Genomic DNA, 27051 nt, shown 5'->3' with positions numbered 1-27051 from the left:
TTTTTTTAAATAAATGTAAGTGGCAGGGGGAAAAAAAGGATAATTTTTCCGCTTAACCGTCTTCGTTGATTAATTTCATGGACAGTAGAATTACACGTWTTGATATGTGTGCATATATTTTATGAGTGGGGGTGTCTACTGCATCTCCGCATAAAGTGAAAAGTAATCGAAGTGCTTGTTTTTCATGGGTGACGACACACTCCATTTGTAAATGTAGCTTAATTTTAGAAGAAGGAGGAAAACTGCGGGAAACGCCATCACCTGTTCCAGCCCTGCGGTCCAATCACAATTCTGTTCTTCAAGTGAAAGATTTGCTCAGTATCTTCACAGCTGGAAGTACGATATCGCCATCGCAAAGATGATTCCAGACTGCCTGTAACGGCGTATTACGTCAAAGTCTGAAGTTGTTACATTCTAACGTACAAAAGAAAAAAAAAAAGTCCTCCAAATGATGTTCTGWGGATGCAGCACATCCGGTCCATACACTGAAGGTTTTCTGAATAATTCAATCGAGGGAAGTGATGAAGATTGTGGTGTGGCTGGAAAAGGGATGACTGCTGCTTTCTTAAATATAAATCCAAAAGTGAGGAGGAGGGGTCTTTAATGGGCGTGGCTGGTGCCGGGTGGGTGACTGATCCAGTCGAGAACGATCAGCGACAAGCTGCCAATCATGAAGACCACCCCCACGGCCAGGAAGACCGCCGCCTGGAGAGAGAGACGGGAACAAGAATGGATTCTGGGTAAGGAGGCAATCAACTGGGGTCGCCTGRAGATGTATTCCCTGCCTATCGGTCAACTCAAGTTTATTAGTTTAGCACAGTCAGCAACAAGGCAGTTGGTTTATGCCATAAAAACATCACAAAGTCATCAGTTATGAAACAAGCAATAAAYATTACATTTTGTCAAATGCAATCATAAAAATCATCAAGCAAATACACATGAAGCATATTGACCAAAGTTCCAGTTATTATGAATCAACAGTAACTCTGAACAGGTGGGCYATTAGTCTACATTTAAAGGAACTCAGTGTTTTGGGTGTTTTCTGGRGGTTTGTTCCAGGTTTGTGGTGCATAGAAGCTGAATGCTGCTTCTCCATGTTTGGTTCTGGTTCTGGTTCTGGCGATGCAGAGCAGAACCAGAACCTGAGAGGTCATGAAGGTTGATTCTGTTCCGGTAATCAATGCGACTAAAGATAAAAATTTCTCTAGATCTCGCTGCGACCTTAGTCTTTGAGTCCTGGAGATGTTCCTCAGGTGATAGAAGGCCCAGTTTGTTACTGTCTTTATGTGGCTCTGAAGGTTCAGCTCTGAGTCAATCCACTGCTTCCAGATTTCAGGCCTGATCTCTAGTTTCTATCTGAAATAACTCTCTCATTTTTAGGTCAGAAGACAAAGACTTTCAGCCTTGGTGGAGAAAGACAGAGAGCTTAGAAGAGCAGTATAAACCTAAWGGCAGTGCACACTTACCCAAATCTTCTGCCAGGAGTTGTATGGTAACGACTTAACCAGGCGGAGGTAGAAGGCAGCAGGAAGGATGAAGATGAGCATTGTAGCTGCAGAAGCACCTGCAGACAGAGGGGAAGAAGGGCTCATTAAAGCACGCAATACCCGGTTGCACTCAACAGGTTGCAATTTATGGTAAGTGAGGACTAGAATTTTCTTCATATTGTGCGCTGACAATACATAGTTTACTATTTAACTGTAGGTTAGGTTGCAGTAGTTTTCCCGTTGCTTCAGCAGATATCTCTTTACTTCCCAACTGCCTGCCCTCCTACAGAATGTGCCCTATTAGATATTGAGTGAGCAAGCAGAAAAGCTGACAGAATGCTCCTCCGGCCAAGCTAAAACTGCACCGAGGACAGTCATGACTCGCAGAGCGAGACCCTTGACGATTTAGGTTGCGGTTCTTCCTGCTGTAAGCAAAAAATAAAAATAAGTAGGGCACTTCTAAACTTCTCTTTGAGTGCAGGAGGTTTAAATGACTGGATTATTTTTAGCGTTGAGGTGTCGACCGTCTGCCGTCGGTAGCTTYATGTGTCCACCCGACTGATGAGACTAATAAAAGAAACCGTGAGTCAGGGCTTACCGATGAAGCCAAAGATGTCCCTGATTGTGGGAACRAAGATGACCAGCATGTTGTTGAAGGCCAGGATGAGYGCGGCGATCACCAGGTGGCGCGTCCAGCTGAAGTCACGGCCCTTGAAGAGCAACGTGGTGATGGAGGAKCGGATCTGAGAGGAAACAAGTCAGAGCGTTTAGGGGTTGCACTTGATTGCCACATCTAGAACTTTACAGATCCATCTGACATAAAGGAGGCTTCACGAACACTAACGTGAATTTTAACGCGTTTTAGGCTGCGTTCACACTGCAAGCCATAACGCTCAATTCCAATTTTTTGACTTTATTTTCACAATTAAATGCCACTTTTATGAGATCTCCTGTGTGAAYCTGAAACAACCTAAAAGCATCCCGCATGTGCAGTAGAGGACACAGTAATGTCACATGTAGCRAAATTGCTGTGTTTGCAGAAGTAAAAATGAACAGCAATGGTGGACTGTATCTTGTGATTTTAAAGTTGTTGTCAAACCAGAACCAGCACTTTAACTTAAATCTCATTATTGTCCGCCATGGTGGTTGTTTTTCTTCCTGAATGCAGAATAAAGACATTTGTCGACTGTCAGTGACACACAGGTCAGATGAATGCTACCTGTACGTACAAACACAAGGTCACATTTGAAAAGATCGAATGCGTGTCGGACTGAGGACCACATAGCCAAGCGGTCGGGGTTGCATTTGTAGAATATTTGATCTGTGTTGCTCAGACTTTCATCAAAATATCAGATAAAGGTCACACAAGGGCAAAAGATTCATATTTTGGTCAGTTCAGGCTGCAGTGTGAACGTAGCTTGCATCCCAACTCTTCAAACTTTTTCACATTAGACCTTCAAACCTTACCGTCTTTAATGAAAGGTTTATGTGATAGACCAACACGGTGCCTCATAAGTAGCATGAATCTATATTTAGGCCCCCCTTCTGCCAGCCTTGTGACTTTCTTCCTTCAAAATAGACATTAGAATAATGTTCCCTTTCTCAGACTTGGTGTCTGCGGGTATGTTTCTGAACTGGGTGTGTTTGTTTAAGAAAAGACGGGAGGTAAAGTAGCAGATTCCAGCTAAGACACCTTTTTGCTGGTTAAGCCTCCTCACTGGGGGAAAGGTTGTGGGGATCAGGAGAAACCAGAGGCACYGTGGATTGGCGGGTCACAGGGGGAAAGGTAGAAAGGAAGTGGTGTTTTAGGCTGGGGATTATCTCYCGCGGCGCAATGGGACTATGAGGTTGCATCAGCCAACARCGAGAAAAGGGCGGGCTAAAAATGCAGGGAGGGARGGAGGGCAGGAGCTGCTGTTGGCAGTTTTCATTCTTAMTCATCGTTCTGCTTTACCTTTCTTACCCAAGTGTGTCGCTTTAAAACAACTGAGCAGTCGTGACTTGCACATCTTAAGGAGGCCAGGTCATATCAAATCTTCYCCAGCTCAAGTCTTTTAAGCCTGGGTTAAAGAAGAGGTTTATTTATGCTTCACTGCTARGTACAAATTCTAATTATCTTGATTTTYTGTGGTGCCAGATTGAACCAAGGTGCCACTGAGATGCTTACACCGTTGGATCCACTGCCAAGAAATTGTCTCCATTTGTTCCAAAACTCATATCATGCCATAAATCTAAGATCTTCACCAGCCTTCCTTCCTCCCTCCCTCCTTCCCAGGGGTTTGTGCATAATTTGGTCGTCCTGGAAAAGTCGAGCCTGCATGCTGCATTTCTCTCCATGGCACCAAAGYATTCAGCACAGGCCTGCTACCTGGCACAAAGCCTTTGGAGTTCACCGTGTGATATTTACACACTTTGCTCCTTAGTATTTACTTGTAGAGCCGAACTGRGCAGGATACATCTGGCTTTGGTCTGTTGGAAACAAACCAAGGACAAGGTGTCTGCTGTATGGACCTGCCCACACGGTCGTATTTTCACTCCACACCCGAGTAAAGTGAAACACAAACTACACACACTGAGGTTGATGTAAGATCTGAACCATATTTCTGCTTYGTGCTTCGCTAAGGTAAACATGTGGCTCGACTGTCGGCGCACAAGGCAAGTGAGAATCGAAAGTATCGGCAGCAACGTTAAAAAGTCCCTCACGAGTAAAAATACTCAACAGGAAAGTCACCTCAAAGGGTTTGTGGGCTAAGGAGGCACTGAAGCATCAACGGAAACTAGACACCCAAACAAGAACCTTCTGAAAGAGAGCAGTTCTCCTTTTTAACCAAAACAAACACACAACTCAATGGGTAGATTGGTGAGCCCTCTAGTGGCGACACTGGCTCACTGCAGGACCAACTAACTAATGTTAAAGATTTAATATTTAGAAAACAGATTTTTTCCCATTTGACATTAAATTGTCAAATGGGAGAGTAATGTAGTTTTTGTTAAGTAAATAGATTTTTTAAAAGTGAAATTCAAATGTATGTTTATTTGTTATATTGCAAAGTAATTTTATTCAGTGCCTTAGAAATCCAAGAATGAAAAGATGTTTTATTTTAATCGGCTAATAAAGTTCTACACAGTTTAACTCTTTATTTGAATGTTAAAATAGCTGAGTATTAAATTTCATATTAATGTTTTTGATACCAACTTTTCCATGCAGTTTGAAATTTATTTATAAACTAAATGCATTTTAATGTACTATTTTTTTTTCATTTATGTTAAAAGTTAATTTTTCATTTTGCTAGAACTGCAATCTATAATTCTATAATTTTAGCTAATTTTCCCTTTTTTTTGGCAAGTTTTACCAAGGCAGAAATTAATTTTAACCATGATTTACTTTGTTCTTACCTGATTAAACGTTTTAATAATATTTTAGATTTTCTAATAAGACAATTTTCTGCATGTTTTAGATTTGTTAATGTAATTTTTGTCTGTAATTTTCACGTTTCAATATTTTTCTACATCTCTATCTCATGTTTCCACATTTAGATGCTGCTATTGGTGTTGTAGCTGCGTTACTAAAACAACTATTTTAATGTTTATGATGGTAAGATGGCGGCGGCCTTCACCCGTGGCCTGGTTGGCCTGAGAACTGGGACATGTCTGCCTCCACATAAAGCCCTTTCATTATGTACCAGATCCCAGGAAAAGCCCCGTGTGATCCGGGCGCCGTTGGCGTCTGCCCTTCATGTGACCGTTCACCCCAGCACACACGTGTGCTTTCAGGTTGCACACACATCTACATGCGTTGTCTTCGCTCACACATAGTGCGTTGCCACGGGAGCCGAGGACAGTCGGCAGACAAAGCTAGCGTTAATCTCTCGCTGAAGGTCGTCGGCGTTTTCCTTTAAAACCTGCCAGGTGGATTCAGGAAGCCGGACGGAAACTTGGCAGAACAACGGTGAGACAAAGCAATTCTTTGGGTTCAATGCTGCACATTCTTCTATATCAGTCTCCCCACGGTGCAGCAGCAGTTTAATTTACAGAATGAATAGTTATGGTGGGTTAATGAAACATTCCTAACTCTGCACACCTGCGACTCTCTAATAAGAATGCCAAGTACCAGAGGAGTACTGCGCTCCCTCGGCTCTAAGTCGACTCATTTATTTGCATGCTGACAGCGACAGGCTCTTCATTAGAACTAGTTTATGTAAAAAGCCACTGACTCGTGTCTTTTTACAGCTGCAGTTGTATAAAGGTTAAAACCAGGTTTTGAAAGCACTCAAAAAGATTTAATGAGATTTTGATGACGTTTTTGATGAAATCTGCATTCATGCATTCCAACTGTGCTTATTAAACTTTTATGTTCTTTTATCAAAAACATAAAGAGGCGTTAGCTTTAGTTTGAGCTAAGTTAAGGTTTTCCAAATATTTATTTGTTAAGCACAAATAGCTTAGCTATGCGGTACACGGTTACTGGAAGGTAATATTTAGGCTAAATATTACATGTATTTTAGCTAAAGCTAAAACTAGCATGCTTCTGCTATTTAAATGTAAAGAAACATTACTATTGCTAAATATTTTCTTCTTGCCGTAAATTAGAAATGTTTTTACAATTATTTTTATTTAAAATAAAACACTGTAAAGTTGAAGATATGTTATCTAGTGCGTGGCACATTCTGTTAAAGAATTTATTAGCTGCTCTCAGTTCTGTTAAAATGTGTAACGGCTAGTTACAAAGTTACATGTAGTGACCAGCTTAGTTACAGCTTTCAACTGCAGCCAAAAGTCGCATTCCGGGTCAATTTCCTTTCACTATAATAGTGTTTCGGCTAAGATGTTCTTTTAAAGCCAAGCCTGTGTCCTCATAAGCCATTTCACCCAACTCAAAGCACCCAGAAGCTGATTTCCCAACATTACTAACACATTTCGAGGAACGGACACCCTAGTGCGGCGGATTGTAAGACAAGATATGTCGAGGAATGTACTATCCTCCCCCTGCCTGCTTGTCCTCGGTTCCCTGCCTCTGATTTCTCGCAGGAGGTCAGGGTGAGGGTTTTTCCACTGCTCAGTTGTTAGGGTGGGAAACATTGGAGTCCTCCCACACCTTGCTTTAGGAGAAACAGCTAAACAAAGCAAAAGACAACACCCAAATATCAGCTTGATTACTAAATGAAAAGCTGATGTAGAGTTCATTTGCTACTGTTGTACTAAAATTGTGAAACAACACTTTTTATAAAGCAGCAATATGCAGCATACAGTTACCATGCTACATACTGCAGCTCACTACTGAAAAAAGTAAACTTGCTGCCCCTTAGTGGCAGTCATTTGTAATTACAACTTCAGTACAAGCACATAATGTTTCAACGTTATCTCAAGTGTGCATGGGTGTGTGTGTGTGTGCGCGTGTGTGTGTGTGTGTTCTGGAGCCTAAAGGAGGCAGGAAACTTCCACTGACCAGTGGGCCCTGTGTTTTTTTTTGTTCTCTTGGTGTCAGATAAGGGGCAGTCTAAAATTATCCTGTGACCATATATGGAGAAGGAAGAGCGGCACATGTGTGAATGAATATGAGTAAGACGATAAGGTTTGGCGGCCGCACGTCATGTGACCCAATATGAGCAGACATTGAGAAAAAACACTAGCCGGCACGGTGTGTAGTGCTGAAATCTTTGATATGACGTTAAATGCGTGTCGGTACAATAATGAGGTGTGAGTTTTTATGACCATAGGCTGTGTGCTTGGGTTCCTGAATGACGACAGGAAGAGTTTACACCGAACAACATGTTCTACTCATTTGCCCGGAATGGCAGCGGAAAAAAAAAAACAGTCCATCCAGAAAATGACAAAAAATAAATAAAAAATAGAACGAACACTCTGTAAGGAGAACCACACACACACACACCTAGCATTTAACATTTAAAAGGGCGGTGTGTGTTTACGTGTGCTTAAGTGCTCTGACGTAAATCAAACTGTAACCTTTTGAAATGAAAAGTGGAACCGACTGAAATCTCATGTCGTGCCACACTGCAATAAGGGGCGGTGCTCTATTTAAAAGAGTTCCCATTAAATAAATAATAATAAAAAGAAAACGTACAGAGCAGAACAGACACAGCGCTGCTGTGTTCAAAGTGTGGCGTACTCACAGGGAAAAGCACGATGGGGACAGTGAGCGTGACGGCGGTGAGGACAGCCAGGCGCACCAGGAGCAGCATGGTGTCAAACTTGTAAACTTTGGTAAAGGTGTGCAGCAACTCGGCCTCCACAAAGTCTGCAACAGACGTGGAACAGAGCAGTCATGTCACACTTTAAGCAATCCCAAAAGTTAGCAGTTAGCTTTAGCTGGAGGGACTTAAATTTACCTGCAGATTTTAGCACAAGCTAGCATGCTAACTGTTCTGATAAAGTGCTTGTAGAAAGCATTTCCTCACAAATGGTTTTCTGTCACACTTAAAGATTTTGTCAATTTTGAACATAAGCTGAAATAAAAAGGTGGTTTTTAAACTTCTCTTAGACAAAGGATGTTCTGCAGTATAAGGTGTATATTTTACCTGCAGATTGCAAAGTATAACTCAAGCTAGCATGCTAACTGTTTGGATAAAGTGCTTATAAAAAGTATTTACTCACAGGTTGATTGTTTTCTGTCATTCTTAAAATATCAAGTCAATTTTGACTATAAACTAAGTAAATAAAAAATAAGTTTTTCATTTATGATTTCATTTATTAAAATAACTTACAATATCCATCTTACGTAGCTCACTGGCCTTACCATAAAAGGTGAGGTAGCCAAACATAGCCGACAGCATGTACATGATGAGCATGGCCAGGATGGACAGGTTGGAGACGCTCTGCATTTTTTTCCGGCTGCGACTGCAAACACAGAAAACAAATAATTATCCAACGCCAGACTGCAGCTAAATGTTTAACTTTTTTCTTAAAAAGCGGACGATAGTTCTCAATATGAAAGAAAATGCGCTTACTCTTTTAGCTCGCTGTAGATGGGCAGCACTTCAGGATGGCAGACAAATGCAAAGGCCAGGATGGGGACAGTGTACGCAGTCTGTGGGTCAAAACAAAACAAAATAAAGCAAAGAGATGAGCTTTACAATCAAAATGCATCAACAAATGCTAACAAACAAGAGTTTTCACTTTTAAACCGCCAAAGATTAGAACCCGAGTTCTATATTCATGGAAAATATTATAAATAAATGCATAGTATGCTCCAAGAACAAACAAAATTCTATGAAAATGAATGTTTAGATTTAAAACTTTGCATAGTTAGTCCTGGCCACCCTACCTGAAACATGGAGGTGTATAGCAATGGCCTAGTCTAAGTCCAGACCTATTTCCAATTAAGATTCTGTAGTAAGACGTAAACGGTATTCTCTCCATCTAATCTGAGTGAGCTTGAGGCAGGGTTGGTCTGGACACAAATTCAAAAATGTCTCAATTGTGATTATTGTATTAAAATAGCCAATAAAATGCAGTAAAATTTGTTTCATGTGGCAAAACGTGGAAAATATACTAAAACAGACAACACCTACTCTGTGCTTCCTAAGTCACGTTGGTTCCCTGCACAAAGAGTAGAGACAGCTTTTTCTGTTTTTGGTTGGCTCAATTCTGATTGGATGCCATGTGAGTTATGCGTTCAGGTCAAAGGTGAAAAAGGCTGCTTCTCCTAAAATACTTAGAAAGAATTTAGGATTTCTACTTGGACAGTAAAAACTGCAAACCTTTATGAATCAGAGGTGACTCACCTTAAGTCCACACAAAGCCAAAATCTTATCATGATTTATGATTATAAGAGCCCAGGCATGAATCCATAAGCACGCAATAGTCCAAGACACGCCTCAAATAACCCCGCCTTTTCCAAACATGTCTCTGCAAACACCTGGAATCCAGCCTTTATTAGAAGTAGACCCCAGCGGAAAAGAACGCTTTTGGCCATCCTTCGCCCCCTACCTGAGAGTTGAAGACGAAGTATTTGGGCCTGCACATCTCCTCGTCGTCGGGGTGAGGCTCAAAGTGGACGCTCGTGGTGTGGTGGTCGCCCTGGTTGCTGGTGACCACTGGGGAGACGTCGGCCCGCGAGAAGTCCATCTGCGACATGTTGTGTCGTAGCGCGTACAGCCTGGAAATGTCGCTGGCGTTCGTACTGAGGTTGGACGAGTACATGAAAGGGAGAGGGCAGGGCAGCTGGGTCTTCTTGTAGATAATCTAGGAGAAGTAAAAAAAAAAAAAAAAAAAAAACCTTATCAACTGGGATTTACCAAACAAGTTTAGTAGTTCTGACTGATCTAAAAACAGCTTAGTTTGATTCAAGTAACAAAGTAAGAAAAAATACTGTATATAAAAACCTTGTTTCAACTATGTAGCCACATTATTTGTCCCATAACATTGTTTATCTGTTTATATCACAAATACAAATAGTTACCAAAAAAAAAACCATGTATTACTGTGTAACACTAATTAGTAAGCTAACCATCTTGCTAGCTAAGTTACCAATGTTGTTTTTCAGCAACTTGAGGGCACAGGAAACAATGAAACAATCACTCAGTGTGGTTGAACAAGCATGCTAGCTAGCAGCTGCAAGCTAACATGCTAGAAAATTTACATTTCCAACAGTTAAAGGATTTTTTTGTTCTTTTTTCATGTTATGTAATAGCAAACTTTAGCTCTTTGTCGGAAGTCAAAGACTAAATGAAAATAAACTGCTTGTTGATCCGCAAAGATACACCTGGCTTATGCTAGCTGAACTGTTAGCTTAATTTTGAAAGCACAATGAAACTCTAATATAGTCATAGTTTTTTATTTTTATAAGCTTTAGTTCAGGTGACGCAGTCTTACTACAATTCACTTGACTGAATTTGCTGTAAGTTTAGTCCCTGGGAATGCATTTTACTCTATTTTTATCCAAAATGATTTCTCATTGACAATTTCTTTTTTTCAATTTCTTCCAGATTACGGCTGTAAAGTAGAGAGTTACTGACTGTTACTGTGATTTTTTTTTCATTTATTGCAGATTCCTGGGGTTTTAACAAACCCTAACATGTTCAAACAGGAAAAACTTATTTCCATGTTGGCTAGCTACCTTTTAGGAGAGCTGTAAATCTGAATAGAAGAAAGAAGATTAAATTAATGCAGTGACAGTGCTGTAATAAAAATAAGTTAATGGAATGCGCTTGTCGGCATGGAATGTTGCCATAACTTGGTAACAAGTAATCAACTCTAGACTGTTTTCTACTTTTAGGTTTAAATTGTGTCAAACATTGTTTGAGACATAATTCACAATTTTTAACTCAAATTCTAACTTTTATAAAGCATTGTAACATGTTAAAAGAAAGTCTAATCTTTTCCTAAAAAAAAGAATTTAACAGGAAATTATGAACAGGCTCAACTTACCACAACCAGGAAGAAGACCATACAAGACAGTGAAAAACCACTGGTGTAGCCCAGGTAACCTAAAGAGAGGAAAAATGAATTACGTTTTAGATTATAACCCATTTCTATTGTTTATGTAATTACTTAAGAATATTTTTTCCCCTTGTTTCAGTGAAAACTTCGCTGGACAAATGCAACGCAGTAAAACAGGATTTGTCCTTACCCAGATTTTTCAGGAGGGACAACGGCAGAATAATTCCGATGGACACGAACACCACCAGGTAGTTTCCGTTTAGGTACCATTCCCTGCAAACGGAACGCAGGTTTAAGACCAAGAGATCAAGGAATACTTTAAAAAAAAAAAAAAAAAAAAAGTAAAAACTGCCCAAGATCCCTGAAAGCAGACCTCACCCTGAATTCTCCTCTAAGTGTAAAAAGGCTCGGATGACTTCAGGGAGCTCGTACTTCACGATGAAGAGGTAGCTGGACATGGCTGCAAGAGGACAAGGACAACGGTAGGTAACACTTTGTATCTGCATGAATTCGTCCCGAGTCATTAACATAGTTAACTGTAGCTGCAGAGATCCTCAGCTTAATTGGGAAACAGGCCTCCGACTTAAACTGCTCTCCACACATCTGGTCTTTATTACAGAGTGTGGGAAAAACAGAAAGCCGTTTTTGAAAGGAAATTCATGAGAAGCGCCATACAGGTTTACCACAAGCGAATGTTTACGAGATGCTAGGTGTGGCAAAAACCTCCTATTTTCCCCCAGGGTTAAACCTGGTGCTGGCAGCATCATGCTGATGGAGACGTGCATTGTGTTAACGCAGAGAGGCTAAAGACAAATCCAAACCAACATATTCACTTTTGAATATTAAGTTGTTTTTTTTAACAAACTTCAGAGGAAGTTGCATCTTTTCCTTCAGCTTCACTGTTAAAGGCATTACTTTGTGTTGATCTTTCGCCCATAATCCAATGCCTTCATTTTAATTGTGAAAGGTGTCAATCACATAACCCTGTACTCTGATTAAATTACATCTCTAAATATACATTTCTAAATTCAGTGTGGGTGTAGATAAAACTGCATTAAAGCTCTCATAAGCACGTGGCTGGAAGCATGTCAACACATTCCTGAAAGGCTCCAATTATGATAAATTTGACCCGAGATGAACTCTAACACCAGGTCCAGACAGACTCACACATGTGCTACGAATTCACATTTACCTCCAATGTTTTGCATGATTATCGATATGAAGGCAGCCATTTTTCCCGGCCAACCGAACGCTTTGTGCCCCAGCGTCTCGTAGATCAGAGATCCTGCCCATGCAGACAAGCAGAAACATGAAGACAATCAAGTGTATTCTTTTTTTCCCCACCCACTTAAAAAAGAAACTGTTCAAATAAAACAAGAGAACACATCCACGTCCTCAAGATGCATGTTAAGTATTAACACCAACCTCCTTCTTTTGCCGTCATGAGGAGAAGATGAACGGAGTATAAGGAGAGGATGGCCACAGCGACTAGGAGGATTCTGCACACAAAGACGGACAGAGTGACGATGAAGCACGTTTTCATGCTTTTTCAGTTAAATACGACAGAAAGGTCTCTCTGGGATGTGTGTCGTTTGGTGACACACTGGCTGGCCTCATGGGACTCGGTGTCCTGTCAACTTTAGCATGGTTCCAGCATGACCTTTGTAGAGTCATGACGGAGCAATGCCAACTCATCCAGGCGTTTGGCTGCTGAAAATAGCCTAACTGTGTCAGCAGGGTGATACTGGAAGTACAGGAACAGAACATGTACAGCTGGAGCAGCCGCCAGCAGCAGATCCAACCCAACCTGTTGGGACTTGAAGGTAGAGCTTTGCCTCATAGCTGATCCTGATAATAATGTTTGAGGACAGATGTTGCCAGTCTCGGTGAGGAAGGGCTACCCGGTGTTGGACCAATCAACAAGAAGACAACAGCTAACGCTCATCCAAACCAACACATGATCGAATGTTATTGACCTTTTGAGCTCTTCAGAAGGCGGCCTACTCCATGGCCGCACATCAAAACTACCAGGTGGTAACCTCATATCGCTTTTATTTAGTTGATTGATCTTTAAAAATGGTCATAGATGCTGCGCGGTTGGGAAAAAGTTCTTGAATAACTTTTACTGAGGACAGCTGAAGCTTGTGTATGCGTTTAAGTCAGCTCTGGTGTAAGGGGAAACATTGTTTATAACGTAGTGGTATGAGCCATGCAGTGTGAATTCAGGCAAAGTTGGTGATTTGATCAAATCAACAAATACATCAGGAGGAAGAAGGTTATTTCCAACTTTTGTAAAAACCGCCATCTTGAGCTCCAACTAGCTCGACTTGGAACAAGTAGAAGCTAAGGCTATACTGGCAGAAACATCAACCTCAGTTGCTCCGTTCAACACTCCCGTCCCTCACTTCTGACGTCCGTCATGGCGCCTCATGATTAAGTGACGCAGTAGCAAAGGGTCAATACATAAACACATTAGCAATATCCCTGTGAGCAACGCCACTCCCCAGTGTGAGTCATGCACACATAAATGTCACAACACTCTTTATGCAACGAGAAGGAGCCTCTGGACTTACGTAAAGAGAACGATGCCGGTGTTGGCCATGGCGTAGGACAAGCCCAGGATGCCGCTGCCCATGATGGCGTTGCTCAGGTTGAAGACCGACATGCCGAAGGAGGCGTGGCCCGGATGCTGGCCGAGAGAAAAGATGGGAGAGTTTACAGTTTTGCTATTTTAATGTTGGTTAAATACTTGTAGTGACGGATGAGCTCTCTTACATATTCTTCTTCCTCATATTTCTTCTTCTTCATCAGCCCATTTGATAAGAACCTGTCATCTTCCCCATCGTCATTTTCGTCTATGTATTGACTGCTGGAAGACGAAGGAAGCAAATCTTTAAGATACACTGGAATCTTACAGACTGTACTGGAGGCCCTTCACAGATTCCATCTGTTACTGAAATATTTCAGATCATCAAACAAATGTTCATATCAGAAAAATGTAACCTGAGCTGATGTGCAACATAGTTACAAAAAGGTTTTAGTCTGAGGAGACAAAAGTTAAAAGTCTCTGGTTCTGGAAGGTGTGTGTGTGTGTGTGTGTGTTACATCTGACTTAAAACGGGATGCAACATTTCAGAAAAAGACCCTGAAGATTGTTATGTTGCTTTTGCACCTGGACGACTTGTCCTGAGTGACGGAATCATTAATTTTGCTCTCTACTGGAGAATCTTTGAGAAGGAGAAATCAAGAGCACTTACTATCTTATGGAGCAAAACACTGATCTAAAACACACCAGCAAGTGTACCTCTGAATGGCAACCCCATCCATCGCCTCCCAAAACAGCAAATAAAAGGTTTTCTTGTGACACAGTCAAAGCCTGGATTTCCGTTGAGTTGAATTCAAACAACAATTGACCAAAAAGCCTCCAGACATATTTAAATGGCTCCTTACCAGAAACAGCAAACACTTGATGACAGGATTAGATTTAGGGAGCAAATACTTTTTTTTGCATAGGGTTGGGTTGGTCTGGATAGATTTCTTTCCTTCAATATTTTAATAATTGTCATTTGAGAAAATGCTTTCTGTTTTTACTTTGATGCTCTGAAATATCCAGAGTAACAAAAAGGTACCTCTGGTTCCCCATTTGGTTATATATATTTTTTTGCTGACCTGGCGATGGTGGACTTCTCCACATCAATGGAGCCTCTGAAATGTTCCTCCAAGCTGGTGGTGCTATCATCGTCAGCCTCCGTGGGGACCCTCCTCAGCTCCATGAGTTCCCTAACTCCAGGCATTATGACGGAGGCAGCGGGACGAGAGGCGAGGATCCTTTGTTTCGGTCGATTGTTCGGCGCTCAGTCGTCACAAAGAGTTGACGCAAAATGTTTCTTCTTCAAGCTTGACTGAATGTCGATGCCCTAGAAAATGAAAAAAAAAAAAAAAAACCCTAAAAGGAAAACGGAGAAAAGAACAAATGTAAGTCTCGGCTATTCAGATTTCTGTTCAGACCTGCAGAGTTCCTCACCCAAACACGTCTTCCCCTAAAGGGCTAAAAGCGAAAAGTTGACGAAAAGGAGTGGCAATATGCAGCTGATTGCAGACCTGAACGGCGGCATGTTGGCCGTCTTATCAGCCTCCCGCAGAGCCTTTTGGCCTTGATGAAGAAGAGAAACAGAGCTACCTACCTTGCAAACAGTTTTCTGGAACCATGATCCACTCTGGCGCTACCTTGAGGAGAGCGTTTCTAACTTATGTAAGTAGGCTGTATCATGTCTGGCTTCCTTCCAGTTTAGCTGTAAATGCCAATCTAAAAATTCCTCTCTCCTAAAAAGTTGGGTGTATCAAAATGTGCAGCCCAGCGCGGCTTTAAAAAAGGAACAGTGTCTCCTGCTGTTGGGTGGATCACCTCAGAGGAACTCATAGGATTTAATTAAAACAAGAAGCCCTGAGTAAAACCCGGGTTAAGCATGTTACTATGGATTTAATCACCTTGATTTCTAGCAGCACCCTTGTGAAAAAAAGTTCTACATCTCCAAGAATAACTTTGAAATGAAGACGTTGCCTTACCAAAGCTTAGGACACGACAACGATCAAAGTGCATGTTGACTTTCACTTGTTGTTTATTACAAATTTAACCAGAGAACAGGAGGCGCCAAACTGAGTACTTACTTTCTGTTTTCCGTCTGTGCTGCTGATCAATATGTTATGTAATCGAGAGGTCAACGCCAGGGAATTAGGCAGGCATGACTCTAATGCAGCTACTGCTAAAATGATTTACAGTGTTGTTTGTGTTTCACACAAAGAACTCTTTGACTCAGTCCGAGGAAAAAGATCCACTACGGTACACGGCGACCAAAGAAGAAACAAACAACCGAGTAAGTTTGAGCTATGGGAATAACTACACCAACTGTAAAGACATGTCATTATTTTTCTTCCCTACAAAGAGTGACTTCAGGTATTCCATACAGGTTGCTCTGACTACAGTACATGTCTGGATATAACCAGCAACTCAGTACCCATGTTCGGCGACCGGTTAATTTCAATAAACAAACGAAGAAGAACCATACAGAGTTCCTCAACTTCAGCAGTTGCAATAAACATATGGTACCGTTGGTCCACTCTGCCTAAATGACACCAATAAGTGGCACATCTACGCACTCCACAAAAAAAAAAAAACAAAAACAAATTTTTTCCACTAGGCAAAAATTAAAAGGTTCCTTCTTGTCCTAACATTTCTTACCTCTCAAGAAAGCAGCTGATAGAAACTGATAGCATTAGTAGCTATGAGCCAACATGATGGCATTCCTAGCTTCTAGCTAATTTCTGCTGATATCTATAAGAAACAGCTATGACGTTGTAATGCTATCAGAATTACAGGCTGATAGCATTGCTAGCTATGTGATGCTAAGAGGAACTACTAACAATTAGTAAATCTGACTGCTTTTCTAACCTAAGAGTCGAACTGTAAACTATTCCACTAATATAAAACATATTTAAATCCATTTCTAAGTGTCTTCATGCTCTTTAAAACTCAAATAAAAATCAAATATTAATAAAATTAATCGTTTAACATCAAATATCCAATTGTTTATACAAGTTAAATATCATACCAGCTCCTTTCCACAAGTTATCTGAGCTTAAAAATTAAGGTGTTTGAATCAACAACAGTTTCAAGAAGGAAGTGTTTGGGCAACAGACTATTTGCATCATATTGCAGCAGCATGAAACAGAGTCAAGTGGAAACCAGCACAAAGCTTTTTATTTAGCAACAACAGGATCGTTATGCAAACAAAAGTAAACATATATCGCTCCATCTCCACCAGGTTGGCCCACAGCATGACACTTTTCCTGCAGATGATGTTGGCATCGCTAAGCGACTGTCACTCTTCCTGTTTCCATAGCCCTGTCATAATAAAGAACCTCGAATCCTTCAGCTAAAGGAGATTTAGAGGCTCCATCACCACAACGATCACACACTCGGGAACGCCTAAAATCACAGCGTCCGCCTCGATGGCGACGCAGAAACGAACCGGACGGGGAGTTTTGCGCCTGTTGCTGCCAGAAGGGGATCAACCCGTCCGACCGGGTTAATTTCACATGAGAAGAAGAACGCTGAGGAATGCACTATCTAAAATAAGTCAAAATGTATACAGCTAGGAGAAGACAAAACGTAACTAGAAAAGATTGCAGAAGTAAATTCATGAAGCGATCCGAGCTGAAAATCTGTCAAAGGGTTCGTTTGTTTATGGTTCCTGTTTTATTGCTGAAGCTGTGAGTCAAAGCGCATTATGAACACTACACATGTATGTCACCTTCAGATGATCAAACAGATGCATTTATCTTCTTCGATCAATGCTGATGGTTGAAAAAAATAAACTGGATTGTTAAACGAGGCGTCACAGATTCCTCATGCAAACGATTTCATGCTTGAGTGCAGATAGAAGGTAAACTCATCAGAAGTCACACGTGATTACAGAGCATGCACAAATACGCTCAGTATGATGAGACCTAGTGGTTGCAATTGATTCCGTTTCATTTTGATTTACAGAATATATTAATGTGATTTCTGCCAAACACACGTTGGGTGAAAACTCCTTCATAGCTCTCCTCAGCCTCGTCTGTTCTCCACCCAACGCAAACTCTTGCATCAGCCATCTGCAAAATCCCCTCAGGCATTGCCTGGGTCAGACTTTTAAAAGAACTCCATTTTTTTTTTTGACCTCCCACAAAATAAAACAAAAACACACGCACGCAAAATGCAATCATTTTGCAAAGGAAAACATGAAAATTAAACACTCAGCCATGCCGCTACGCTTCTTATTTTTTGTTTGTTTTTAAAAAAATCCTCACCCAAAATCATTCTGTGTAATATTTAACATAGTGAACATTTAGGCTCACTTACTGGGATGGTTCTGAAAGAGGGTCCGATCCGGCCGCCGCCTTGCTTTTCTCTTTTCAGGCACTTTATTTGAAGCCGAAATACAGAAGACAGACGAGCGACTAAAACGAGGAGGTGCAGCTCTTTAGTAAAACTCAGGTAAGAAGTCGCGTTTTAAAGGGGAGGAGGGAGGGCCGCGCTCAGCCTATGAGGGCGAACCCACTGTGTGTGGGCCCCTCCTTCATGGAATGCAGAAAAAAAACCTGACAGGGCCGTGACCCCTGTAAAGAAATGAGATAGAAATATAGGGAGACATACAGATAGACATGAAGATAGAGAGATGGTCAGATAGAAAGATCGACACGACAATAGGCATACGGATATATAGATAGATAAATAGAGAAAAACCCATAGACATATAGACGGATAGATATACAGATAGTCATAGACAGACAGACAGACATACGGGCTGACAGGGTAGTGACACCAGATTTGCCACCATCAGACTGAAGTCATCGGGTCTATCGGTTTAAATACCCTCAATGCCCTCAAGATCTGATCATGTGACACACCACATGACCTGTTCATCAGTTTTATTCTCTGGTAAACGTAGTCCGGTCAAACACTCTGGTACCGATCTGAGACATCCCCAAACAGAGCCACTTGCTGATAATGACCAACTGATTACACACACACACGCACACACACACACACACACAGAGAAGTCAGCCGTACACACTCATGGACAGTTGCACACCGACAGTGACCGTCAGGTGTTTGGTAGGGTAGGCTGTGCCGCTGCCTGACCAATCGGAGGGAAGAGCGGCAGGGATGTTGCTCTACCCAAGGTTATGTTCGCGTCAATGCGAGGGTTCTTTATCTCTGTGGGGTTTGTGTCGAAACGCCGGAGAACACGCACGCCAACGATCCGTACAGCGGGCAAACTGCCGAACTGATTCGTACCTAAAAAACAGCCTCACTTATCAGCTGGGAGGAAGTGGATGAGTGCAGTGCTTCAGTTTCTTTTCCAATTTCTAGAGAATCAGAACGAATATTTGATCCAGTGTTTCGATCTCGACCATCAGCCTCTAGATTATGGGGGAAATGGTATTTCATTAAGATTTGGAAACGCAAGTCAGAAAAATCTTCCAGAATGTTCCCTAAAGACAGTTTAAAGGCTTCAGATTCATATGTTAATCCAACATGGCAGCTGGAATGTTGCTATAGTTACAGTATACTTGAACCTTTGACAGGTTGGATATCAACAAACTAGTGACACTGTATGATTTCAGTGAAATAGTTTGTAACAAAAAATTTGTTGGATTAAAGTTTCGTCCAATCAGATCGGTTTCAATAGAAGCAACGTTTTTGTCCATCGCTGTTGTTTCCAGATGTTGTTTGTGTGTCAGATTTATGTGCGTACCAGAAACACGCAAATACAAAGGTTCCGCTTGGAACTTTTGTACGCACCCCCCACCCCCAACTTATGACTTTGACTTACTTTAAAATATTTAACACATTAAAATCTATGTAATCAATTCATCAAAATTAACGCATTGAAGTCCAAGCACAACTAACTCTAAATTATTGTAATGAGCTTTGTCAGAAGTTCAGATTTTTATCTTCAAAGTCTGGAATTTTTGTTCCACACTATTTTTATTTGCTGACACAATAAGCACTACAACACTTACAATTTCAGAATTTTTCTAACATAAAAATAATGATAAATAAATAGTTAAAACAGTAACAAACATTTGCATATCAACAGGCCTCGGTATCGTCTTCGGAGGTTTCCTTAAATAAGCAAATCACAAATTCCTATAAATAGTAAACTCCCAACCATGACTTGCTGTGCAGCTGCAAGGTGCATTCCATAGATGGCTGCGCTGTCCGTTAAGTGTATGGGGGGTCTTCACATGCATATTTAGCCAATCACCTGTGACCAGAATGTATCACTGAGCTAACGTCACCCCAACAGAGGGGTGGAGGGTGGCGATGTTTGAGGACAGATATAGTAGATGTTGCAATAATATCAATGTTTCTGGGGGCCGAGAACATGGATCCAGTGGCGCAACTAAACATTATTTATTTAGGTGGATGCGAAAACAAAAATCGGCACCCCCTGGGAAGTTACGTCAGGTTGAAGGAGCGACGCTCACTCGTTCCCCTCCCCGCCGAGGCGACGATACGTGAAGGGTAAAACTCGCTACATTTACCTCGTTTTGTCGCGAGGTGAAGGACCGTAAGGCGCGCTGAAGTGTATGGGAAAACATCATTGGCGCACCGCCCCCTCCAGACTGGGTTTTGGCGCCCCCTCTGGTGCTGCGCACCTATGCGTTGCATACGCTGCATACCCACTTTTTGCGCCACTGCATGGATCCATTTCTATATTCAAGCTAGAAGAAGAGAACTTCACCACTAGATACGATCTGTGAAAAACATTTCATAGTATCACGTTTGGGTTCCAGTTCAAATCGAATGATCAGGTGGCTTTACTTACTGTTCTTGTCTGTTTATACAGGAACAGTGAGTGCTCTGTCCAACCCTCCATGTCCTTTCAGTCTCTTTTATGTAAATGATTATTGCCTCTGGCTTCTGCTTTGGGCCCACCTCTCGTCGACAAGTACTTCCCCAATTTTCTTGGAATGGCTTTATGAAAAAGTTGTTGACTAACTGGCAAAGTCACAATAATGCTGGAACCTGCTGTTAGATATTGATGTTTGTAGCCACGTCCTTTTTGCCAAGCACCCTGTATCTATGTTCAAGGCTCTTATTTTGAAGTAGGACAGGAAGTAGTTATTGAGTTGTACAGCTACGTCACAAGTCCGTGAATAAAACCAGACTGGTTGACAATGCTGGGATGGAAAAAGTTCTCAAAAACCCTCGTCACGATTAACCCCTTGCAGTCTATAGTCACTACATTTCTGTACCATTATACTCTAACTATATACCACAAGGCGTTAAAGGCTAATAATCACATATTAACCTCAGACCCCCACCAAGCTAAGGTGTACACATACCATGAATGCCTATTGATGCATTTTCCACACATACCAAGAATTATAATCAAAGCAACGTGTTGCCATATCCTGCTTCGAGTTCAAAATGTGTTTCTTTTGTATGTGCTACATTAAAATTGACTGCAAGAATTGGGAAAAGAAATCAGGCAGGAGTTTAGGTAGAATGTAAAAAAAAGTTAAAAGAGTAGATTTAAATAACTGCTAAGCTCTATGGTAATACTGTAACTGGCTAACAGCTGGTCGATAAAGGATTATTTTTGATGCCTCTTTACGACCTGGACTAAAAAAGTCTATATAAGATATCAAATGAGATTTTCTGGAGGCAAAGCTACAGGTGTTTAGAAGAATCTAAGACCAGAAAACATTTATTTTATGAATATAAGTGCCTTGGCTAAATAGAGACACATAGTATTTTTTAAATTCAGGTTTAGTCAAAGTTTTTTTTGTGAGAGAAATGTGGAAAAACCATCTGAAGCATGTGGCTAACATGGCGGAATGAACACAACAGCTAAGACAACATCAAAATAAATAAGAAAGAAATATACTGACATATGCTATGAAAGTTAAAATAATGGGACTTGATGAATGATGGTAGGCCAGCTGCAGATCATGACACATGAGACAAAAAGCTAAATGAAATTTAAATTCCAAAGCGAGATTTCTGATACAGAACAAGACCTGTACTGTATATCATTAGGTTTTCTCAGAAGATGTGTGTTGGCTCAAATTTTCTTTCTTCATGCCAGTGGAATATTATTTTTTTCTCAACTTAAAAACCAACAGCTGACAAATTTTTCCACTTCACACAGCATTAATGCTTCTGATGTAATGCATTCCACTTCCTTCTACGTCTCTCTTGAGAAGCCCGTCTGTCCAACCTCTTCAGTCACTTCCTGAAACCAACAGTGCTGCAGTCATCTCTACGATGGGGGGTCTGCTTTGCATATGTGTAGCTTGAGAGAGAAAAAAAAGCCAGTCTTTCTGGCTTTCAACTCTTGTTAACATCCAGGAGCAGGGCGGTTGCCTTTGCGACACTTTCAAGTGTGGACATTCAAAACAAAGGTTGACACATTCTGACACAGATGATCAGCAACTGTTATGATCTTGCTGGCTGTATTTGTCCACTTGAGTTGGGTCAGGGCCCAAAGAAATAACAACTGCTTGGATATGTGATTACAGACTTGGGGAGAATTGAAATCTTTTGAGTTGTCAAGATGGATAGCGACAGCACAGAAACGTTTGTAAAGGTTAGTCGGCTTTGGGACTCAAAGGTTGGATGTACCAATAACAAATGGGTCTGTACAACCAACAGCCATCAACCAACAGCCATGTGATTTGAGGCGAGAAAGACACCCGTGGTGTCGTGGTGCAACCGCGATGGAAGGGATCAGTGGACTTTTGGTCACCGTGGGATGTTTTTGCGAAAGACGTTTCAAAAACAAAAGCTCAACAACGGCTAAAGAAATTTCTGACAAAAAGAAACTGTCTGAATGGAAAGTTTTATGATCTCAGAGTTTAGTCTGAAATAAATCAAAGGCCTCTGACTTTAGTCTCTTTAAGTGACATTCAAGGCTATCTGGCTTGAAAGTAAACATCATCCTGCCCTTTTGTACATAACCCCGGTTTGCCCTAGTCTACAATGAACCCAACGGACCACCTCTGTTCATCTTATCAGAGGCTATCGATCTCTCGTTGTGTATTCCAGAAATGACGCCAGCATCTTGTTTTGTGTTTTAGCAATATGTCATTTTTACACAGCTGATGATAGCAACCTTGAGTTTAGCTTATATGTAACTGAACACAAGAAGGCATTGGAAAAAAAAAACATTATTTCTTTATCAGGTATTTTCCAGCTTCACAAAAGTTCAATTTAAAATTTTTCTACAACTTCTGTAGAAAGCGAATAGCATAGAGCAAACAGCGAATAGCATAGAGCAAACAGGCTAGTAGTTAGCACGAGAAAGTTCATGATTCCAAAAGTTTGACCTATTTTGGCTTCTTTAAAGAAGAGAGCTCTCTACTTGGGAGTATACAAGTGATCAGTTATTACAATAGTCACAAATACATCTTGGTATGTTTGCATTTGTGTCTTAACATAAATTTCTGGATGAAAAACATGCAAAGAAAAAATTTGATTAAAAACATCTGGGATTTTCAGTGAGACAATCTACCATTATGACTGAACCACTACGTCAGGAGAGTAATCCAAGAATCCACGGAATTAACAAAAGCAATCAAACGTAAAAGCGAACGCACTTCACACTGATTTGATCACAGCCTCTGTTTCTATCCACATTTCAACTCACTGAAAGGCTTTTTTTTCATTGTACCAGATTTGAACAGAATATGATGACAGCTTCCTGACAAACCGCCAAAGGCCGCTCGGAATCCTTTGTGCTATCGATATTCACTCCCTTGAAACTGAATCGACATCTGGCTTGCAGCTCTTTTGGTCGTTTGCGGTCCAGGCTACATCAGTTCAGCTTCGGCCGGCAGCCGCACGGCAGGCTCTGACCGACATCTCAGAGCTGGTCACTGCCAAATAGAAGCACATATCCATGGCTAGCCTCCAGCATTTATAGAGCAGGTGCTCCAATCTGTGCTGGTATTCCAGTCTCTTGGTGATCCAGGCTGTACTGGTACTGGAATCTTTGTGGTGCGTTTTAAATGCAGGATGTTTGGAATAAACAAATTAAAAATCTTTTTCTAATCTGTTCCCTTGGAATTATCTCTCCAGTCATAAGGTGTATGCATTTTTGCCAAAGACTTCGCTGAGTCTTTGAACCGTCTTATGTTCTACAGCTACAACTTTGGTGCTTTACATGGTAATGGAAAAACAATTAGCATTCTATTGCCTTGCTTCTGTCCTTCGGGCTTCTTTCATATAGCTCTCTGACCTCTGTAAAAACAATTTAGGAAATTACGCTTTTTAAATAACACCCAGCAGCCTCTGTCTATCAAAGTCAGAGTGAAGCCTGCAGGTTGGTCCTAAATTTGTCAGAGAGATTGTGATTTGTATACTGACCTTCAGAAGGCTTTCACATCTACGTGTTCCTATTTGTGGTGATAATGCAAACAGAGGATTGGCCTTGCTGAGGAAATGGCTACCCTACATACTCTTGAAGGTATGTCGTCCTCCAGTGAGGCCCCTAGTTCCCATTTCTCTCAAGAAGTAGAAAGAACTTTCTGTTCCGGAAGCTCTTTCAGTCTGTTTGATGGCGGCTAAAGTCTATCTGTCGAGCATTTAGTGTCACAAATTGTGTCTCTTACTTGTTAGTAAATTGAAAAACATCAATGTGAAAAAGTAAGAACAGCCACAAAGCCACAACAACAAACATCATAAGGTTTTATAAATTTCTAAGAGTTCCCTCTGCTTAGGGAAGTACCCTTGGCTCAAGACCAGTCATCTGTTCCGTCTTGGCACTTTGCTGCAATGCCTGACTCAACGCACCTCGAAGGCTACAAACTGTTCTTGCCTTAAACCCATTGGCCAGCTGGTCACATCTGTCATGGCAACATCAACATAAGTTGACTTCAACTCTCCACATTGTCTCCTTTTAAAAAAACACCATTTGTTCCCAGACTCTGCTGCAAACTGCCCAGCTCGCTGTAGTAAAATGTTCAATTTGAAGATTACAGAAAGAGTTCTTGCTTCATTAAAACTTTTGGTTAACAACCGAGAATCAAGCATGCAAAGCATCCCAGCAATCCATTCATGTTTCCCCTGCGACTTGGGCTCTACAAGGACAGCCCTAAATCATCCGGGCCAACATCAAACCCATCCTTGTTGTTTTATTGTGGACATTAGAGGCAGCTGGGGACTTCTAAGGAACTTATCTTCTATGGAAAATCAAATTAAAGGTAAGCTAATGCAAACGGGTTGCATAATACGTTCCATCAAAGCCTGAGACTGGAGTCACAGCACTGCTGTTAGTCCCTGGTTACTTTCTGTGATTACATAAATCTGAATTCCTGTTTATCTTTCCCTGAATAATCGTGATCAGATGCGTCCATATGATTTTTGTTTTGTGTGTGTGTGTGTGTGTGTGTGTGTGTGTGTGTGTGTGTGTGTGTGTGTGTGTGTGTGTGTGTGTGTGTGTGTGTGTGTGTGTGTGTGTGTGTGTGTGTGTGTGTATGTAGCAGACACAAAGAAGCTCCAAGATGCAGTCTTTGTGCTGCTCCTTTTCAGATAAGAGAATGCAAAACTCAGTAGAGACATGCAAACATAGTTCTGGTGCAGAAAATCAACTGGTTGCTTTAAGAAAGTTGCTCCAAAACATCCAGACGAGCCAGGATTCCGGGCTTTTTTCTAAATAAAGAGTCGTGCACGCATGGCGGCTGCGCTCAGACAGCGAAACCACAACGAGAAAGGAAGCTTAGATTTAGCCGGTAAAAAATACTCAGGGAGGAAATTGTTTTATAAAAACAAACAACAAAAAAAAGTAAAAAACGTTCCCACTTTTTTCTGATCAGATCTGCAACCCTGTGCGCGGAGGAGCGGTCAGGAATTAAACGGCCCGCTTCCACACCGTCAAATATGGTGCCCGGAATTAACCAGATAATCACCCCAAAGGCTGGGGAGGAAGAAGAGAGGGAGAAAAAACCCCGAACCAAAGTAAAGAAGTGGTTGTCAATGCTCGGGGCTTACCTTTTATGACGGCGGTGGCGGAGCGCAGCTGCAGCAGGCAGAGGGAGAGGTGGGCTTCTGAAAGCAGGATTCTCAGGTCCGGAGCATTTAGCAGAATGGAAATTTCCATTTACCATGTGAGCGAGTCAAGAAGAAGCAGCAGCAGCATCGTGTTACAGCAGCGAGTCCTGCCGATGAGGCGAGCAGGCTGGGTTGAGGAAGGGAGGGGTGGAGGGTCATGTTCCCCCCTGGGTTGTTGCTGTTAAAAACATAAACTTCTAGGGATTAGTATTTGTTGTTGCGTTTCTTTTCATTTAATTTAAGCCCCCCCCCATCTCTAAACATGGTGTAAGAATGATTGGACGTACCTAAAGTTACAGAGGCAGCATTGCTTCATTTTTCTTACACAAAAAGTGGATTTTAAAACGATTGCGCTGTTTCACTCATGGGAAATCCGTGATTCTGTTACGTTTGGCGCAAAGTCTGCACCAGAAATGAGGAATTTTGAAAGCGAAAGGCATCAGCAGGGGCGTAAAAAGAAATTCCGTCTCCCAGAACGTGTCTATGCACTGGGCAGCTTATTTTTGTTATAATAAATAATAACGATAATAATGATAACTATTATGTTTTCCAGAAAGCACAATCAAATAACCCTCTCTGGGTTCTTCACAGAAAAAATCCAGGAAGGATTATAGTCCGTATTTTCCGAACTATGAGTCGCACCGGACTATAAGCCACATCCCCAAAGTTTTTTTTTTTAAACCAACCAGTAAACATACACATCTAAGCCTCAGATATCTCTGCCGCTTTAGGTTTTCCACAACAATGCAGCAGCAGCAGCAGCAGCAGCAGCAGCAGCAGCAGAGGGGGGCGGACACCCAAAATCTGAGTCATAACAGGTCAATTCAATATCACATTTATTACAGCTGAAAAAGAAAAAGTTGCCAAGATTAGATTTAACAGAACTGATTACGGTAGTTTCCAAACAGTAACTGTAGCAGTAAAAGTGCTGATCCTTCGTGTTGCTACTAGCATGTGCTAAAAGAAAATGGGCGCTGCTGCCGCCGCCTTCTTCTTCTTTAGATTTCTACGGCAGCTTGCATCCATTATTGTTGCACTACTGCCATCTACTGGATCCTAATATCTACCTCAAATTCTCATATTGATCTTAGTATTATTTTAAAAAAACTAAAAATCTTATTTTCCCCCTCAATGCTATTTAGCTGATCAACAACATTCTCAAATTTCAATTCCCTATTAAAACATAATTCCGTTTTTAATGGGAGCTTTCTTCTTTTGTTTCCAATTTTGACTTCCAATGATTCACTTCCTGCTAAAGAGCCCCCTGGTGGTTGAAGAAAAAATCCACATATAAACGGCTTATAGTCCGGAAAATACGGTATATGATAAAAAATCGGAATGCTCTCTGGTATCTTTTGCTTTGTAAAATACATTTTATAGAATTCTGACACTTGTGATCATTTCACCAATTTTTTAAATTTAAAATCATGATTTCTAACATAAATAGATCCTAAACCTGTGCTTTTATGTATATTTGACAGTTTAAAATTAGTCTCTGTGTTTGAAATCTTTCCCACCATATTCTATAACGAGTCGCGCATTTATGTTCTTTTAATTTTA

General features: G+C 41.2%; 2 protein-coding genes across 2 annotated transcripts in view; one reads left to right on the top strand and one right to left on the bottom strand.

The window, feature by feature from the left end:
* On the bottom strand, window positions 1-25687 carry slc38a4 (solute carrier family 38 member 4). The gene is made up of 16 exons (XM_008401385.2): window positions 25432-25687; window positions 14556-14832; window positions 13662-13755; window positions 13460-13575; window positions 12312-12385; window positions 12079-12171; window positions 11265-11346; window positions 11077-11159; window positions 10875-10933; window positions 9435-9689; window positions 8453-8532; window positions 8242-8342; window positions 7619-7743; window positions 2086-2230; window positions 1467-1564; window positions 1-705 (listed from the first exon to the last, which is right to left on the bottom strand). The coding sequence occupies exons 2-16, from the start codon at window positions 14678-14680 to the stop codon at window positions 601-603; spliced, it is 1635 nt and encodes a 544-aa protein (XP_008399607.1). The 5' UTR covers window positions 14681-14832; window positions 25432-25687; the 3' UTR covers window positions 1-600.
* The window catches only part of LOC103459638 (amphoterin-induced protein 2), a 40737-nt gene continuing 28532 nt past the window's right edge, over window positions 14847-27051 (top strand). Inside the window, exons 1-3 of the mRNA XM_008401386.2 lie at window positions 14847-15138; window positions 15689-17922; window positions 23117-24644. The gene's annotated coding sequence lies outside the window, so the exon portion shown is untranslated. The remainder of the gene's footprint in view (window positions 15139-15688; window positions 17923-23116; window positions 24645-27051) is intronic.

This window comes from Poecilia reticulata, linkage group LG23, assembly GCF_000633615.1.
Source record: "Poecilia reticulata strain Guanapo linkage group LG23, Guppy_female_1.0+MT, whole genome shotgun sequence".
NCBI lineage: Eukaryota > Metazoa > Chordata > Actinopteri > Cyprinodontiformes > Poeciliidae > Poecilia > Poecilia reticulata.
Note: the sequence above shows the minus strand (reverse complement) of the source record. Positions and strands in the feature narration are given on the sequence as shown.